This window comes from Microtus ochrogaster, chromosome 7 (assembly GCF_000317375.1).
Source record: "Microtus ochrogaster isolate Prairie Vole_2 chromosome 7, MicOch1.0, whole genome shotgun sequence".
Classification (NCBI taxonomy): Eukaryota; Metazoa; Chordata; class Mammalia; order Rodentia; family Cricetidae; genus Microtus; species Microtus ochrogaster.
The window spans coordinates 48466861-48484411 of record NC_022014.1 but is presented as its reverse complement, the minus strand read 5'-3'; the positions used below and the strand labels follow the sequence as shown (position 1 = coordinate 48484411).

Genomic DNA, 17551 nt, shown 5'->3' with positions numbered 1-17551 from the left:
TAGTGTTGGGATTAAAGGCTTGTGCCACCACACCCAGCTATACTAAGGACTTTTACTCTTTTTATTAAGGTCAATTCCAGTCACCTGTAATCTCAACACTTGGGAGGTAGAGGCAGGGGAATCAGTTGTTCAAGAGCAGCTTGTCTACCTGGCCAGGCCTAAATGAGCTGTGCCTAAAAGACACAGAGATCAATCCTGGCTTATTCTGTGCATTTTTTTCTTCAAAGGAAGGCAGCAGCTGCTCCCACTACTGTCTCCTACATGTTGGCCTAGTTTAGTGAGGGATTTTACTAGTGCCCGCAGCAGTGATGCAGCAGTGATGGAAAGGGAAGGCTCTGACTCACCTGTCCAGGTGGAACCAGTGACCGGAAGGACATGTTTCCCTGCTTTGGTTTCATTAGAAACAGGGAGTTCTGCTCATTACTCAGATGGGGCAGTTGCTGGGGAAGATATGCCATCAAAGCTGGTTTGTTCTGGCCAGACCCAGGGCCGCCTTGCCCGCAGTCTGCTTTGTAATGAGAAAGGGGTTTTGTATTGCCATAGTCTAGAACAGACCCTTGGTTATTCACAGAGCTCTGATTCAAGTTACTTGGTGACTGGTGACTCAGCAGGTTCGAGTGGCTGGGCTGGAGGTAGGGACCTCCCGGACGAGGAGAACTCTTGTTTACACTAGGCATCATGAGCAGTTTTGAGTTGGTAAAGTCTTGCTTATAGCCAGAAGGACTGGCAGGCTTCTCCATGGGATAAGGGACATCTAAGGGACTGTGGGAGGGCCCCGCCTGCTGCCATGTGGACAGCTGGCCTGGGGCAGGTGCTGGGGTGGCTTGCTGTGGATTCTGCAGCATCTGCTCCCGCTTCTGCTTGGCAGCTATCTGTTGGAGCTGGTGAGCAGAGGACAGCTCCGAGGCCCCTCCTGGGCCCTGGCTAGGCAATACCACACTTGTAAGGGCTCTTGGTGCATTCTGGGCCTGTGCTGATGCCGGCATCAGGTTTGGACTGGGATTGTCCGCCCCAGGTTGACCAGTGGTGTGAAACAGAGTCTGAGAGCTCCCAAGGCTCGGAGAATCTGTTCCCACAGGGGCAGAGGAAGGTCCCAGAAAGGTCTGTCCTGCAGACCCAGCCCTCACTTGTGGAGAACCTAACTGTTCCTGCTCAAAGGCTGCTGGAGAGAACTCAGTCTTAATATTAATGTCCTGAGCCAAGGGGGTTTGTGTGGCAGAACCAGAGGACTCTAGATCCTTCTTCTCCTCAAAGTCCTCAGTAAACAGGTCCTTCATGTCTTCGTCAGGCACTGACCTATTCAGCTCTTCAATGAGCTCCTTCCACTCCTGCTCATTAAGGTTGAGATCGGGCATAAGATTGCTTTGGGATACGGAGCCTCCGGCTCCTGCAATCATCATGCATGGCAGGTCGACCACTGGTTCTTGCTTGAGTTCCTTACTCAGGATTAGAGGAAACGGCTCATTCGGGTTGCTGCTTCCATTCAGGTGGATGCTTGAGTCTGCCATACACTTCTTGTTGATGGGATCTAGCCCCAGGGAGTGCTTCCCACCAGACTGCAGGGCATCTCCCCCAGGAGGCTTGTCAGGCTGATCAAGGGGTGAGGCAGGAGGAAGCCCATTGGCAGATACATTGAGGCCCAGAGGGGCCTCTCGGCGGGTCTTCTTATGACCAGGAAATAGGTCTCCATAGCCATTCTGTTGATCACCATTCTGAGGTGAGGCAGCGCTGTCAAGGTTCCTCTTCACTGTATCATGAAGATGCTGGAAAACATTGGAACAACAGACTTAGGAACATGGACACATTGTCTTAGGTCGTCCCCTTGCTTCCAACAGTGACTTCAATCAGAGATATGCATTCTTGCAGCACTCTGTGGGTACACACCTCCGTAAACTTCTGCTTCCCCTCAGAGTACCACCTCTATCACCAGATCTGTGCCTGGTCAGTCTAGCTTACTGTGAGAAAGTGAGCATTAGACCCTGGACTGCTGCAAGACACAGTGTGATGATGGCTACTGTCATCTAGTTGAGGGTCTGCAAAAGACCATCACACAAGACTCCTATACCCTGTCATACTCAAGACCTGCCAATGACAAAACCCTTCCTATTTACATGAACCAATATATTTTTTTCCCTTGTGCTTAGACTGATTTAACATGGATTCTATCATTCCCAACCAAAGGAGCTATGTGGTTTGAATGAGAATGTCCCCCACCACAGGCTTGTATATTAAAATTCTCAGTCCACAGTTAGTAGAATTATTTGGGAAGGATTAGGAGGTGTATTCTTGTGGAAGGAGGTTAAGTCATTGGAGATGGCCTTTGCGGTTTCAAAAGCCTACCCCAGACCCAGACTGCTCTTTTTCTACCTGCAACTTGTGGATCACATGCGAGCTCTTGTCATGTGAGCCATGGTTGCCACCATACTATCTGCCATGAGGGTCGTAGACTAACCCCCTGAATCTGTAACCAATTCCCCCAACTAATTGCTTTCTTTAAAAAGTTGCCTTGTCCAGCTGAGCAGTGGTGGTATACGCCTTTAATCCTAGCACTTGGGAATTAAAGGCAGGTGAATTTCTGTGAGTTCGAGGCCAGCCTGGTCTACAGAGTAAGTTCCAGGACAACCAGGGCTACACAGAGAAACCCTGTCTCAAAAAACCAAATAATAAACAGAGAGAGAGAGAGAAGAGGAAGAAAGAGAAAGTAAGTAAGTTGCCTTGTCATGGTGTCTCCTCACAGCACAGAGCAGTGACCGAGATGGGAGCCCTGACTTATGGTTTGTGTCTCAGGCAGTGGCAGTGTAAACCACAATAATCCCACTTCCACCCAACTGCCCATTTCTGTACCCTTCTCAAAGCTCCCCTTTTCCTTCATGGTGCACACTTCCTCACGTACAATATGGGCTGTTTGTGTTTTTCAGCTCTTGTCCCACTCACTTACCATCTTCTCTGCAGTGGTTTGAATAGGAATGGTCCCACAAGCTGGGCGGTGGCGGTGCACGCCTTTAATCCCAGCACTTGGGAGGCAAAGGCAGGTTGATTTTTGTGAGTTTGAGGCCAACTTGGTCTACAAGAGCTAGTTCCAGGACAGACACCAAAGCTACAGAGAAACCCTGTCTCAAAAACAAAAAACAAAAAAAGGAATGGCCCCACAGATTCATATGTTTTGAGTGCTTGACTAGGAGGTGTGGCTTTGCTGGAGGAAGTGTGTCACTGTGGAGGTGGGCTTTGAGGTTTTTTACAAGTTCAAGTCTTTCTGGCCAGTGGGCCACTTCCTGGTGCCTGCAGATGGAGATGTAGAACTCTCAGCTCTTTCTCCAGCACCATGTCTGCCTGCATGCTGCCATGCTTCTCACCATGATAATGAACTGACCCCTGAAACTATAAGCCAGGCCCAATTAAATGTTTTCCTTTATGAAAGTTGCTGTAGTCATGGTGTCTCTTCACAGCAATGAGACAACTTTTCTTTTTGGCTTTTTGAGACAGGGTTTCCCTGTGAAACTCCGGCTGTCTTGGAACTCATTGTGTAGTACAGACTGGCCTCTGCCTCCCAAGTACTGGGACTAAAGGTGTGTGCCACCACTGCCTGGCCCGCCTTTTCATTTTTTTTTTTTACATCTGTGTGTGTGTGTGTGCATAGGCCACAGTAGGTCTGTGGAAGTCAGAGGACAACTTGATGTGGGAGTGATTTCTTATTAATAAAGAAACTGCCTAGGCCCCTTGATAGGCCAACCCTTAGGTGGGTGGAGTAAACAGAACAGAATGCTGGGAGAAAGAAGCTGAGTCAGTGAGTCGCCATGATTCTCCCACATCACTTCCCCTTTTTCTGTTATAGATTAAGAGAAATAAAGTAAAAATAAGCCACGTAAAAATGGAAAATTCACAGAGAGTCTGGATTATGTACATTGTGTTATCTTTAAAATTTTTGACTGTAAAGGAGCTAAATACAGACTGACATTTCATTACATGGGCTGCCAAGCTAAACCAGAATGGATATAAGGGTATTACGATTTCAAAATCTGGGTCTAAGGATATGATGCTTTGGAGAGGGTCTTCTTTTTTTTTCACAGAGGACCAGACCCTGTTCATTTCTTCTATTCCAATATGGTATGATGGACCACGCCCTCCTGAAGGGTTGCTGTGAACATCTTCAGAAAATTGCTTCACTCAACTGCCAACTGAGATGACCCTGGCACACAGGTTACCCCATGAAAGATATGATTAACAGCGCCCCCATTCAGCAGGAAGCAGTTTGGAGAGAAAAAACTGCGCCCATGTTCCCAAAATATTGTTTATAAATGTTCTTTTACATTTAAAGGGGGAAATGATATAGGTATGAATAATTTGCATTGGTATGGATTTTAAGGTCAATTTTGTTATATGTATTTCTGATCTTGATTAAGGTATTGTGATTGTGTAGTTCATTTTTAAAATGCAATGTATAATTAGGAAATATAGGTTGTTGATGGATAGTCATAAATAATAGTCAAGTTTGTAGTCATGTCACTTAGATTTTCTAGATATATAGAGATATATTTCAGATAGGCATTCTTCATATCTCTCAAAGGCTGCAGAATATGGCATTTAAAATATTTTAATAACTTAGGACTTTTCATGACAATGAGACATGTCTGCTCCTGGCGGCACCAATCTACTTCAAGAGGAAGATGGGCATTGAAGAGGCTCGTTATGGAGTTTGATAGCCATTTGGGCAAGAAACTGCTCTTGCCTGGACTGTTGCATAAACTGGACACAGAGAACCCACAGAGATAGGACTGCTGAACTTGCCTAAAGATGAGATGGTCTTTCGGGGTTCCTGACTCATGAAAGAGTCTGTGAGACATTCTGCAGGACACAGCAGATAGTGACTGAACTGTCTTTTTAATTTCCTGCTTCATGGAAATGTCTGCTGGATACTATGGGCCTGATGGCTGAAGATTGATGCCCCAACGGTACAAAAGAACTTTGGATGACTGTACAGGCAGCGAGATGTCTCTGTCATTTCTAGAGTTTTCTTATTCCTTGTTTACTTAGGTAATATTATATCCTTCTGGAGTCTTTGATGGAGTTGAAGAATAGTTATAGTTTTCCTTAGTTATGATAAAAGATAAAATAGATATAAATATTGTAACTGTAATTCTTGCTTGATAACTGTTTTGTTATATGTAATTTTGCTAAAGTTAAAGCCTTCCTTTTTTTTTTGTTTAAACAGAAAAAGGGGAAGTGATGTGGGAGTGTCATATATCAATCTGTTGATTTCATTGGTTAAGCAATAAAGAAACTGCTTGGCCCTCATAGGTTAAAACATAGGTGGGAGGAGTAAACAGAACAGAATGCTGGGAGAGAGAAGCTGAGTCAGGGAGTCGCCATGATTCTCCCACTCCAGGCAGACGCAGGTTAAGATCATTCCTGGTAAGCCAGCTCGTGGGTTACACAGATTATAAGAAATGGGCTAGTCCAGGTGTGAGAGTTAGTCGAGAAAAGGCTAGATATAATGGGCCAAGCGGTGTTTAAAAGAATACAGTTTCCATGTAATTATTTCGGGTAAAGCTAGCCGTGGGGGCGGCCGGGTGCTGGGGACGCAGCCCGCCGCTCCTAATACAACAACAACTTGCTGAAAATGGTTCTCCTTTTGACCCTGTGGGTTGTACGGACTGAATTTTGGATGTCAGGCTTGGTAGCAAGTGTCTTGAACTACTTAGCTATCTTACCAGCTGCCCTATTACCTCCCAAGTAATGTCCAACTAGCTATCCCACTGCCAACCTCACAAACATTGCTATTCCTCATCATGTCGGTCCTGGTACCCTCATTTTCTTCTTCACTAGCTTCACCCTGCTAGCATTATTTTTTTTAATATTTATTATATATACAATATTCTGTCTGTGTGTATGTCTGCAGGCCAGAAGAGGGCACCAGACCTCATTACAGATGGTTGTGAGCCACCATGTGGTTGCCAGAAATTGAACTCAGGACCTTTGGAAGAGCAGGCAATGCTCTTAACCATCGAGCCATCTCTCCAGCCCCTTGCTAGCATTATTAAGGGGCTATGTGTGCCAGGAACAAGTGCTATGGGGACTACAAAGGCAAATAAAAGTCACTGCTCTTCATGGCCTTCCAGTATCTCAGAGCACAGAGCAAACTGGCACACCTATAGGATAAGGCTAATGCCCTACATGCTGTAGAATAAGTGCAGTTAGAGTTGGGGGTAGGAATTCCATGACAAGAACTAGCAGAGTGTTGGGGAGATGCTGTGCCTTACTCCTTCCCAGCTGGGCTCCAGCTCTCAGCCTGTCCTTTCCTATGCTTACTTTTATTATTAAGTTATATCTTACCCTTTACCCCTCACCCCCAGGACCATGCCTGCCTCCCACTACTCCTGAACACATGAAGTATGCTATTATAAATGCTCCAGCCTGGCACTATGTGGTGTTGAATACTAGTAACCCCAGTACTTAGGAGTCTCGAGAGTTCAAAGTCAGTCTGGGCTACAGTGACTAACAGCTGCTAAGTTTTAGAGTTTCATCATGTCCCTCTGCTGCAGAGGACTGCCCTGGAAGCAGAGTGCAGGCACACTCTGACCAGACTTAGCTGCCCAAGGCAACAACAAGCGGGGCAGCTCTCAGCAGCAGGCTGTGCTCTGGTCACACTTCCTCCACTTCTCAGTCTCAGCTGCTGCTATCCTCCCCCCCCCCCACCTTATCAACATTTTCTTTTTGTCCATTTTATGGGTGTTTTGGTCATGTGCACACATATAAATTAAATCGCATTTTTAAATCTCTCTCTTTCTCCCTCTTCTTTTAAAAAAAAAAAAAAAAAAACAAGCCCTTGAAACCAAATGTGTTGCTTTGCTTCCATGGAGCTTCTTTTGCTTCCTACTGCCACCTAGGGGTGGCTGGGGAGAAGAGAGCCATCCTCCTAAAATGTATTCTTCATAAAATGCAGTTTGGAAAGTTTTATTTGGGGAATGTAAATGTGTCCCCCCACTGCCCCCTAACTAGTCAGAGAAAATACAGTTGATATTTCCCCTTCTCTTTTGTTTTTAAAGACAGAGTACAGCTATGTAGTTCAGACTGGCCTTGAATTTTCAATTCTCCTACCTCTCCCTCTCAAGGGCTGGGTTAGCGCACACACTGGGCTCCAGCATTTCTTTTGTTTCTACCTTTCCTACCTTTAAGTTTGTATAAAACAGTACAGTGCTCTCCACTGTTCCCAACAGATCACACCCACTTCCCTCTCCTCATTCCCCAGGGCTGACTATCACACCCAGAACAAGCCCACCTGCCCAGGGGCTGGAATGCTGAGTTAGTAGCTGCCTTTCCATCATCTTTACTGCTCCCACAGTGCATGCCATCAGCCACCCAAGCTCTCAAATACGCAGGTTCATTCCTGCCACAGGGCTCTGGAACTCTCTCGTTTTGTCCAGAACAGCTCTTCTGATCCTTTCAGAGTGACTATCTGTCACACCACACCATATGCACCTCCTTACAACTGGGCTCTCTTAGTTCCAGGTTGACTTTGTGTACAAGAGAATGTTGAGCAAACACTCTCCCAGCCCCCAGCCCTGGGACAGTGACGAGCACTTGGTAAACACAGGTGACAGGATGCTGTCTCCAGCCCACCCACATCTGCAGACTGTTTCCCCCTCTACCTACCGGAATGCCTGCCCCTGGGCACACAGACACCTTCAGGTGATAACTAGTCCTACACTGTTCCCGTCCTTCTTGTTCTTATCTTAGAGGATGTCACTAGTACCCAGCCAGTTACACAAACAGAAACCAGAGTTCCTTTACCCCTTGCGTCAAAGCAGTCTCCACCATCTCCACAAGTCTCAATATGTAGATCAGGATGGCCTGGAATTCAGAGATCCACCTGCCTCTATCTCCCAAGTGCTGGGAATAAAGGTGTGCACCACTATGCCCAGCTTTTTTCTTAATGTTGGTGGAGTCAACAGGACTCTGCACATCAAGCAAGCACTTTACCACTGAGGCACCTACTCCATAGCCTTTCTTCACCTCACGAACTTGCTACATCCACTAAGACCAGAAGTTTCTCTTATTTGAACTATTTTCGCCATTTCTAAAACCAGTCTTAATGCAACCTAGCTCCTGCCCACATTTGACTCCATGGTCAAATGATGGCAGTGACTAGCAAATGTGTGACCAATTCTTTTTTTTTTTTTTTCTAATGCCCTTCTGTGGCTCCTGATTGCTCTAGGGTCTTCACAGCCCCAAGTTCTGGCTTTGCTGTACTTGAGCACCATCTCTCCAGCCATACCAAGGATGTGGCTCCCTGGACTCCTCCAGAACACAGGTTAAAACTAAAACAAAACCTCCTATTTCTCCCTCCGCCCCTACTACATCTTATTATAAAACCCAGGCTGACCTGAAGACTCACAACCTTCCGTGTGTGTGTGTTTGTGTGTGTGTGTGTGTGTGTTTGGTTTCTACAAACAGGGATTCTTTGTGTAGCCTGGTCTGTCTTAAACTCACTCTGTAGACCAGGCTGGCCTCAAACTCTCACAGGCGGCCTGTCTACAGTTCTCCTTTCTCAGCCTCACAAATGCTGGGGTTTAGATGTGTACCCACAACCTAGAATTTTTAAAGGTAAAAACTGTTAAGTACTGACAATTTCAGCTTGACCCAGGACTCCCTCTTCTTTCCCTACAAGCTCTACTCTAGCATATAAACACTCAGAGGCCTTACTGCTACTTCTATTAAGGAAAAAACATGCCGGGCGGTGGTGGCGTATGCCTTTAATCCCAGCACTTGGGAGGCAGAGGCAGGCGGATCTCTGTGAGTTCGAGACCAGCCTGGTCTACAAGAGCTAGTTCCAGGACAGGCTCCAAAACCACAGAGAAACCCTGTCTCAAAAAACCAAAAAAAAAAAAAAAAAAGAAAAAAAAAAAAGGAAAAAACATGCACCATGATACCCCCCCCCCACCACCTTTTTGGTTTTTTGAGACACGGTTTCTATGTGTAAAAGCCCTAGATGTCCTGGAATGCTAAGACTAGGCTGACTTTGAACTCGGAGATCCTCCTGCTTCTGGCCTCCAACAGAGAGAGTGCTACCTGCTTCTGCCTCCCGAGTGCTGGGATCAAAGGCGTGCGCCACCACCGCCCAGCTTTAATTCAGCTTCTTATGATTTGGCTTGATTGGGATTTTTGGAGTCGGCAGAGAGTTCGCATTAGGAAATATTCCTAACAGGAAGGATCCTTGTAAATGTTGGGGTCTGCAGCAGATCCTCATTTAGCCCAATCTTGCAGACAAAATGTCAGTGGGTAAGTAGCATGCATTAGAGTTTCAGACTGTACAAATGTTTCCCTCTGCAAAGAATGAAGAGCCCCATCCATGTATGGCTAGAAAAACAAGCCCATGCAGGCCCACAACAGTTCTTTTTTAAGATAATTAAAGGATAATGTTTCTCTAATTTCTTTCTCAGCCCATTTATCATGTGTGTACAGGGGGCACAAATAGCATAAAATATCTCAGAGTAACTCTAACAAAACAAGTGGAAGACCTGTAGGTATGACAAGAACTTTAAAACTTTGAAGAAAGAAACTGAAGAAGACACCAGAAAGTGAAAAGATCTCCTATGCTCTTCGGTAGGTAGAATTAGCATAGTAAAAATGGCAATCTTACCAAAAGCAATCTACAGATTCAGTGCAATGCCTATCAAAATCCCAGGAAAATTCTTCAAAGACCTCGATAGAACAGTACTCAAATTCATATGGAAATGCAAAAGACCCAGGATAGCCTAGACAATCCTATACAATAAAAGAACTTCTGGAGGCATTACAATCCCTGACTTCAAACTCTAATACAGAGCTACAGTACTGAAAACAGCCTGGTATTGGCATAAGAACAGACAAGAGGACCAATGGAACCGAATCAAAGACCGGGATATTAATCCACATACCTATAAACACCTGGTTTTTGACAAAGAAGCAAAAAATATCAAATGGAAAAAAGAAAGCATATTTAACAAATGGTGCTGGTATAATTGGGTATCAACATGTAGAAGAATGGCCGGGCGATGGTGGCACACGCCTTTAATCCCAGCACTCGGGAGGCAGAGGCAGGCAGATCTCTGTGAGTTCGAGACCAGCCTGGTCTACAGAGCTAGTTCCAGGACAGGCTCCAAAGCCACAGAGAAACCCTGTCTCAAAAAACAAAACAAAACAAAAAACAAACAAACAAAAAAAAAACCATGTAGAAGAATGAAAATGGATCCATATCTATCACCATGCACAAAACTCAAGTCCAAATGGATAAAACAAACAAACAAACAAACAAACAAAACAACATAAAGCCAGTCACACTGAACCTCATAGAAGAAAAAGTGGGAAGTATACTTGAACGCATTGACACCGGGAACCACTTCCTAAATAGAATCCCAGGAGCACAAACACTGAGAAACAATAAACAGGACCTCCTGAAACTGAAAAGCTTCTGTAAAGCAAAGGACACAGTCAACAAGACAAAACGACAGCCTACAAAATGAGAAAAATCTTCACCAACCCGACATCACACAGAGAGGTCTGATCTCCAAAATATACAAAGAACTCAAGAAATTGGTCATCAAAAGAACAAATAATCCTATTAAAAAAAATGGAATACAGACCTAAACAGAGAACTCTCAACAGAGGAATCTAAAATGGCCGAAAGACACTTAAGGAAATGTTCAACATCCTTAGTCATCAGAAAAATGCAAATCAAAGACCTCTGAGACTCCATCTTACACCTATAAGAATGGTCAAGGTCAAAAACACTGATGACAACTTTTGCTGGAGAGGTTGTGGGGTAAAAGGAACACTCCTGCATTGCTGGTGGGAATGCAAGCTAGTTCAGCCCCTTTGGATGTCAGTGTGGCGATTTCTTAGAAATTTAGGAAACAACCTTTCTCAAGACCCAGTAATACCACTTTTGGGTATATATCCAAAGGATGCTCAATCGTGTCACAAGAACATGTGCTCAGCTATGTCCATAGCAACATTGTTTATCATAGCCAGAACCTGGAAACAACCTAAATGTCCTTCGACTGAAGAATGGATAAGGAAAATGTGGCACACTTACACAATGGAGTACATCTTGAAATTTCCAGGCAAATGGATGGAGCTAGAAAACGTCATTCTGAGTGAAACATCATCCAGAACGGCAATTATCACATGTACTCACTCATAAGTGGCTTTTAAACATAAAGCAAAGAAAACCAGCCCAATCCCAGAGAATTTAGAGAACAATGAGGACCCTAAGAGAGACATATATGGATGTAATCTACATGGGAAATAGAAAAAGACAAGATTTCCCGAGTAAATTGGGAGCATGGGGACTTTGGGAGAGGGGTGAAGGGAGAGGGGAGAGGCAGGGAGGGGAGCAGAGAAAAATGTAGAGCTCAATGAAAATCAATAAAAAGAAAAAAACACTAAAGGAGCTGGGCAGTGGTGGTAAACACCTATAATCCCAATACTTAGGAGGCAGTAGGAGGATCTCTGAGTTTGAGGCCAGTCTGGTCTACAGAGCGAGTTCCAGGACAGCCAGGGCTACATAGAAAAACCTTGTCTGTGAAAAGCAAAAACAAAAGATACTTAAAAGAAATACACAGAACTGCTTATATATATTCTGTTATTTATATTTTTCCCCTTCATATCCTTTGCTTCTGGTCTAGACTAGTCACCCACTTAGAATGCGACCAGCCCAGTACGGGAAGACCTAAGGACTCTTGGAGAGTCCTTCCACTCGTCAGTGGCATCCTGAAGATGGCAAATTGACTCCAGAAGACTTCACAGTTTGGTGCCTAAGTACTTTTTGGAGGGTCATTATGAGTCAGGACCTTGCTGCCTTGCCTTTCCAAATGCTGGAGCTACAGACACTGCACAGCACACACAGTACTGTTTTCTTTTAGGAAGAAAACAGGTTTGTTGAGAACACTGGTAAAGGGCAGTGGGCTGGCAGCAACCAGAGAGCTGCCTGCCACCACTGTCCTTAAGTGTTTACTCTCAAGTAATTAGGTTAAGAGGAAACAACAAGAGTAGTGTGGAAAGGCCACTCTGTCCACCAGTCTCTCCCATCTCTCTCTTAAACTAGCTCATGTAGCCCAGGCTGGCCTTGACGTTCTTAGCTGACGTTCACCAGTTGAGACTCATCAGCCTCTGAAGTAGTGTGAGTTATCTCTGAAAGATGAGCGGCCCTTATGAGAGGAAAGGGAAGTATGTTAGAGTTAGTTAGGTTGTATACAATTCAGGAGGTTCTAATTTCTTACAGGGAAGGAAAAAGGCTTTCTAGCCAGTGTGAAAGCCTCTACCTCCTCCTTGATGAGGAACAAGAGGAACTTCAATTCAGTCATATCTAAGAGCAGTGAGTAACTATGTGCAAAGAGCGTCAGCAGGACATGTGGCTGGAGCATGAGGAGCAGACCTTATCACCCAGGAAAGGGGAAGCAAACAGAGCATAAGGCAGAATAGCAGGCCAAATACAACAGAAAGGTAACCACTGTACACGGGCAGGGGACCAGCAGTGAGAGTGTCACTGATGAAATTCCCTGAGCAGTTTCAGAAGTTACACAGTACCAAGGCTTAGAAGGTGAGCATAGTTGTTCTTTCTCAAACTCAGTCTGAAGAATAGACACAGTAAGGGTTACCTGGGACTAAAGGGGAGGGGAGGGCCTGAGGGGATGGACGAAATGATGGAGAAGAAGGAGACTGAAAGTGGGAGGAGGGAATGATTGCGGTCTATACAAAGAGGGTAGAGAGGGAGGATTTCTTACTATTCCAATGAAAACATTCTGTAACTGACAGTACATTGGCTCTACAACTCCATGAATATACTAAAATGCCCACTGAACTGGGTATCTGAAGTGGGAGGATATGACATGCGAATGTTATCTCAATAAAGCCCTTATTTATAACTGAAGGAGGGCCAGCTAGAGGATTCAGAGTGAAACGCCTGCTGCCAAGCCTAACAACCTGGGTTTGTTTCCCAGAACTCTTCAAGCTGCCCTCTGACCCACACATGCCGCAGAGTGTGTGTGTGCATATAGTCCAGACGCTGAAATCAGGCATCTTCCTCACCCACTGAGCCAGTGTGTTTCACAGGCCCCAGAGTCCACCACTCTGACTAGTTAAGTCCACCTGCTCACCCTCCTGAGTACTGCAACTCCAGGTGAGCCACCACAGCAACCCAGCATTCACTGGGGGCTAGGGAAGCAAAATCCCTTAGGACAACACATGCTTTCTCACTGAGTCATTTCTCTAGACCCTCCCTTAGGATTTTGAAGGACTGTTCAGCTACCTTCCTGGTTCCTACTGCTAGTGTCACGTAGGACCGTCCTTCCTCAAGTGTGAAACGGTATGCCTGATGTCGGTCTGTTTTACTAACCTAGTGCTGGGCACAGGCATATCCTTTACTATGCAGCTGACTCCCTGCAGTTGTCAAACTAAATTATGTAGGTCATTTCCTGTTGTCGTTGTTGTTTTACTATAATTTCTATTATTCTGATATTTGGACTACTGAGTTGTCCACTAAATTCTTTTTTTTTTAACCCAGTTTTTTGAGACAGGGTTTCTTGTAGCCCTGGTCATGCTAAAACTTCCTCTGTAGACCAAACTGGCCTCAAACTCAGAGATCTGCTTGTCCTTGCCTTCTGAGTGCTGGGATTAAAGGTATGTGTCATCACGTCTGGCTCCTCTTTTTCTTTAAAGTTCTCCCTTTCTATCACATGGGCCCCAAGAACTGAATTTGTGCTTTCAAACTTGTCAACATACCCTTACCTTCCATCTTGTCCATCTTTTTTTTTTCCTTGTTTCTTTTCTACTGAATGTATTTCTTTTCTACTTGTTATATTTTTTTTTTCAATTAAAAAAAAAAGCTGGGAAGTGGTGGCACATGCCTTTGTCTCAGTACTCAAGAGGCAGATGCAGGCAGATCTCTGAGTTCCAGGCCAGCCTCATCTACAGAGAAAGTTCCAGGATGGCCAGGACTACACAGAGAAACCCTGTCTCAAAACAAACAAACAAACAAAAAAAACAACAAAAAACAAAAAACAAAAACAACCCAGAAAAACAAGTTAGGGGTGATAGTACACACATGTAATTCCAGAATCAGGAGGTTTGAGGCTGGGTTACATGGGCAGAGCCTGTCTGAAAACCAAAACCAACCCACATACGCTCTGAAGTCCTAGTGTCAGCTCACCCCAGAAATGAATTCCTACAGGTGCCAGTATCATCAGGACAGCTCTAGGTTTCACTTTTTTTATCTTCTGAGTATGTTTAGCCTGCATGTAAGTCTGTGTGTAGAGGCCGTAAGAGGATGTCAGATCATCTGGACCTGGAGTTACAACAGAAAGTTGTGAGGAGCCATGTGGTTGCTGGGAATTGAACTTGGATCCTCTGCAAGAGCAGCCAATATTCTTAACTGCTGAGTCATCTCTCCAGTCTCCAGGCCTTACCTCTGATATTTTTGGGAACTTCCTTAAAAAATAAACTACAGGGCTCATGATGTAGCTGTATGCGGAGTCCTGGCCTAGCAAGAGAACACCCTGGGCAACAACTATAAGACAGCTAGGCACCCCGTGGTGCTAAGGTGCTCACTACTTGAAAGGCTGAGGAGGGTAGACTGCTTGAGTCTGGGAGTTTAAGACCACACTAGATGACAGACTTAAAAAACCAAATGAAAAAAGCCCCAGGCATGGTGGCATACACTGCCATCTCAGCATTCTTAGCATAGAGGCAGGACTTTGGGCTAACCTAGGCTACAAAGCTACCCCATCTCAAACAATCAATGGCAAAAAGGCTATTTGGGGATAAGAGGCCTGAGCTGCTCATCTCTTGAGTGCGGCAAGGGTTAGGCAGTCTAAAAGTCATTGTGAATACAGGCTGCTTTGGGAGCACATCAGCTCAACTGTCTCCTGGATGCAGTCAGTCTGTTCTGCAGTCTTTGTTACATATACACCCCCACCCCCATCACCCAGGATCTTCAGGTCCACTATGCTCAGCTGATCTACCCCTTAGACTATAGTGCAGATCTAGCTGTCCTTCAGTCTCTCCCAAACCCTCTCTACAGGGACGTGGTTAACCAGGGGGGACCCTAATGAGTTGGGTAGCTAAATAACGACCCTGATGCAGTAACACAACCAAGTCTCTCTTTTTGCTTCACAACAGAACTCCGAAAACTATCATGTCTGATGAAATATTCCTGTCTGAGATTCTGGTAAATGTAAATTTCCATTTACTTGGTAAATCTATGCCTAGATAAAAATATTAACTTCAGCGGTTAGAGGAATGACCACGCATAAATCCAGGATCTGGGAGGAAAGCAGGAGAATCACATGGTGAAGTCCAGCCAAGGGCACAGCAAGACCTTGTCTCCAAAAACTAAAACAAGCTGAGGCCAAAGTAGTACAGTGTCTGCCTCACTAACATGGTGCCTGCAGTTCAATCCTCTGAATCGTCGAAACCAAACAAAAGGGATAAACAAGAAAAAGAACATAACCTTCATAGTTCCTGGGTCTCAGCACTGCTGACAGCAGTGCACAAAGCCAGTGTTTCGCAGCCTTACATTGCGCACATCCTTTTTGCTGTCCCCTGTCTTTGCTGTTTGGGAGAATTACACATGTATGAATTCCACATATATACTTAATGTTGTAAAATTTTCTAAAACTCTGCTCTTCCTGTCTGTGAATGCATATCATGTATTTTCCCAACTTTCAAACCAACTCTTAGTGACCGGAGAAAATTGTATGGATAAACCCAAATAAGAGGATGAGGGGCTGGAGAGATGGCTCAGCGGTTAAGAGCATTGCCTGCTCTTCCAAAGGTCCTGAGTTCAATTCCCAGCAACCACATGGTGGCTCACAACCATCTGTAATGGGGTCTGGTGCCCTCTTCTGGCCTGCAGGCACACACACAGACAGAACGTTGTAGACATAATAAATAAATATTAAAAAAAAAAAAGAGGATGAGGAAGCACATCCTGCCTTCTGTGATGGTGTATGCGGACACATGAATGACCTGAACTGCAACTAATCACTTCCCTACTCCCACACCACTAAAGGCTATGACATCTTATCACTGAAGCTCATTAGCAACAGTAAGAAAAGCCCAGGATCCAGGACAGGAGAGGCAAAGGCGAATTCAAGGCCAGCCTCAGCCACACAGTTTGAGGCCAGTCTGGACTACATGAGACTCTTGAAAGCAAACAATAAATAGGAAGGAAGGGAGGAAAAAAGAAAGGTAAGTGAGGGGTACAGATAGTGCGAGTAAGCAAGGAGGTAAACAGTAAGCAGGAGGTAAGTAGGCACTTCATGGCTCTCTGCCGCAAAATCTTTGATGAAAAACCACTGTTCTTCATGGAATAAAATACAAATGAGCAATTTATTTCCTAAAAATGTGTAATTTCTAGAGTGCTTTCATATATATGATCCACATGCAGAAACTAAATAGCCTAGTGAAAGGATAAAGAACCTACATAGAGAAACCTGTCTAAAACAAATATATGATACACTGGCTGATCATTGCATCCCAAATCATTATAATGCAACTTAAGAAATAGATGAAGCACATAGACATTCAGACATGTCCACATTCTTTTATCCTCAACAATTAGTATGCATCATTTGTACAGAATAATGGGTTCTAATGACAGTCACGTATACCTACAATCTCTGCTGACCATAGTCTTTTTCTTCTCACTTCTGTCCCCTCTCGTTGTTCCTTCCAGAGTCCCTTTTATTAAGCTCTAGATTCTGGAGCTGGAAAGACAGCTCAGTGATTAGGATCGCTGATTGCACTTCCTGAGACTCTGAGTTCAGTTCCCAGGGCCCACATGGAAGCTCACAGCTGTCTGTGGCTCCAGTTCCAGGGAATCCAGAAACCTTCATACAGGCATGCATGCAGGCAAAACACCAATGTGCACCGAGTAGAAATGACTAAATCATTAAAAAAAAAACAACCCTAGATACTGCACATATATTCTTTTCTAGGAACCAACGTCATTTTAATTAATTTATTACTTAAAAACGACCAAACTTTAAAAGGCTAACCAGGTGGTGGTGTCACTTTAATCTCAGCACTCAGGAGGCAGAGGCAGGAGGATCTCTGTGATTTCGAGGCCAGCCTGGTCTACAGAGAGAGTTCCAGGACAGCCAGAGCTGTTAAATAGAGAAACCCTGTCTCTAAGCTAGGTTTAGATTAGAATGCACAAGTAGCCCTGGGTTCTAGCCCCTGCACCACACACATGCTGAAGGGAAACAGTAAAAGTCTGAAGTTCAATTATAAAATTATATTGTCATAGAGAAATATGGAAGCATAATCAATAAAGATTTTCATATACACATTAAAAATCAAAATATATATATATGGAGTCAGTGTAAAATATAAAAGAAATGTAAGTTCGAAGAGAAAAAGTAATAGTAATGATTCAAGTTTTTTTTTTGTTAATTGGTTTCCTTTTTCAAGATAGAGTCTCTCACCGGGCGGTGGTGGCGCACGCCTTTAATCCCAGCACTCGGGAGGCAGAGGCAGGCGGATCTCTGTGAGTTCGAGACCAGCCTGGTCTACA

General features: G+C 44.6%; 1 protein-coding gene across 1 annotated transcript in view; it reads right to left on the bottom strand.

Moving 5' to 3' along the window:
• The window catches only part of Maml1 (mastermind like transcriptional coactivator 1), a 37926-nt gene that overhangs the window by 9509 nt on the left and 10866 nt on the right, over nt 1-17551 (bottom strand). The window contains exon 2 of the mRNA XM_005350153.3: nt 345-1763. Coding sequence (XP_005350210.1) covers nt 345-1763 — 1419 coding nt within the window. The remainder of the gene's footprint in view (nt 1-344; nt 1764-17551) is intronic.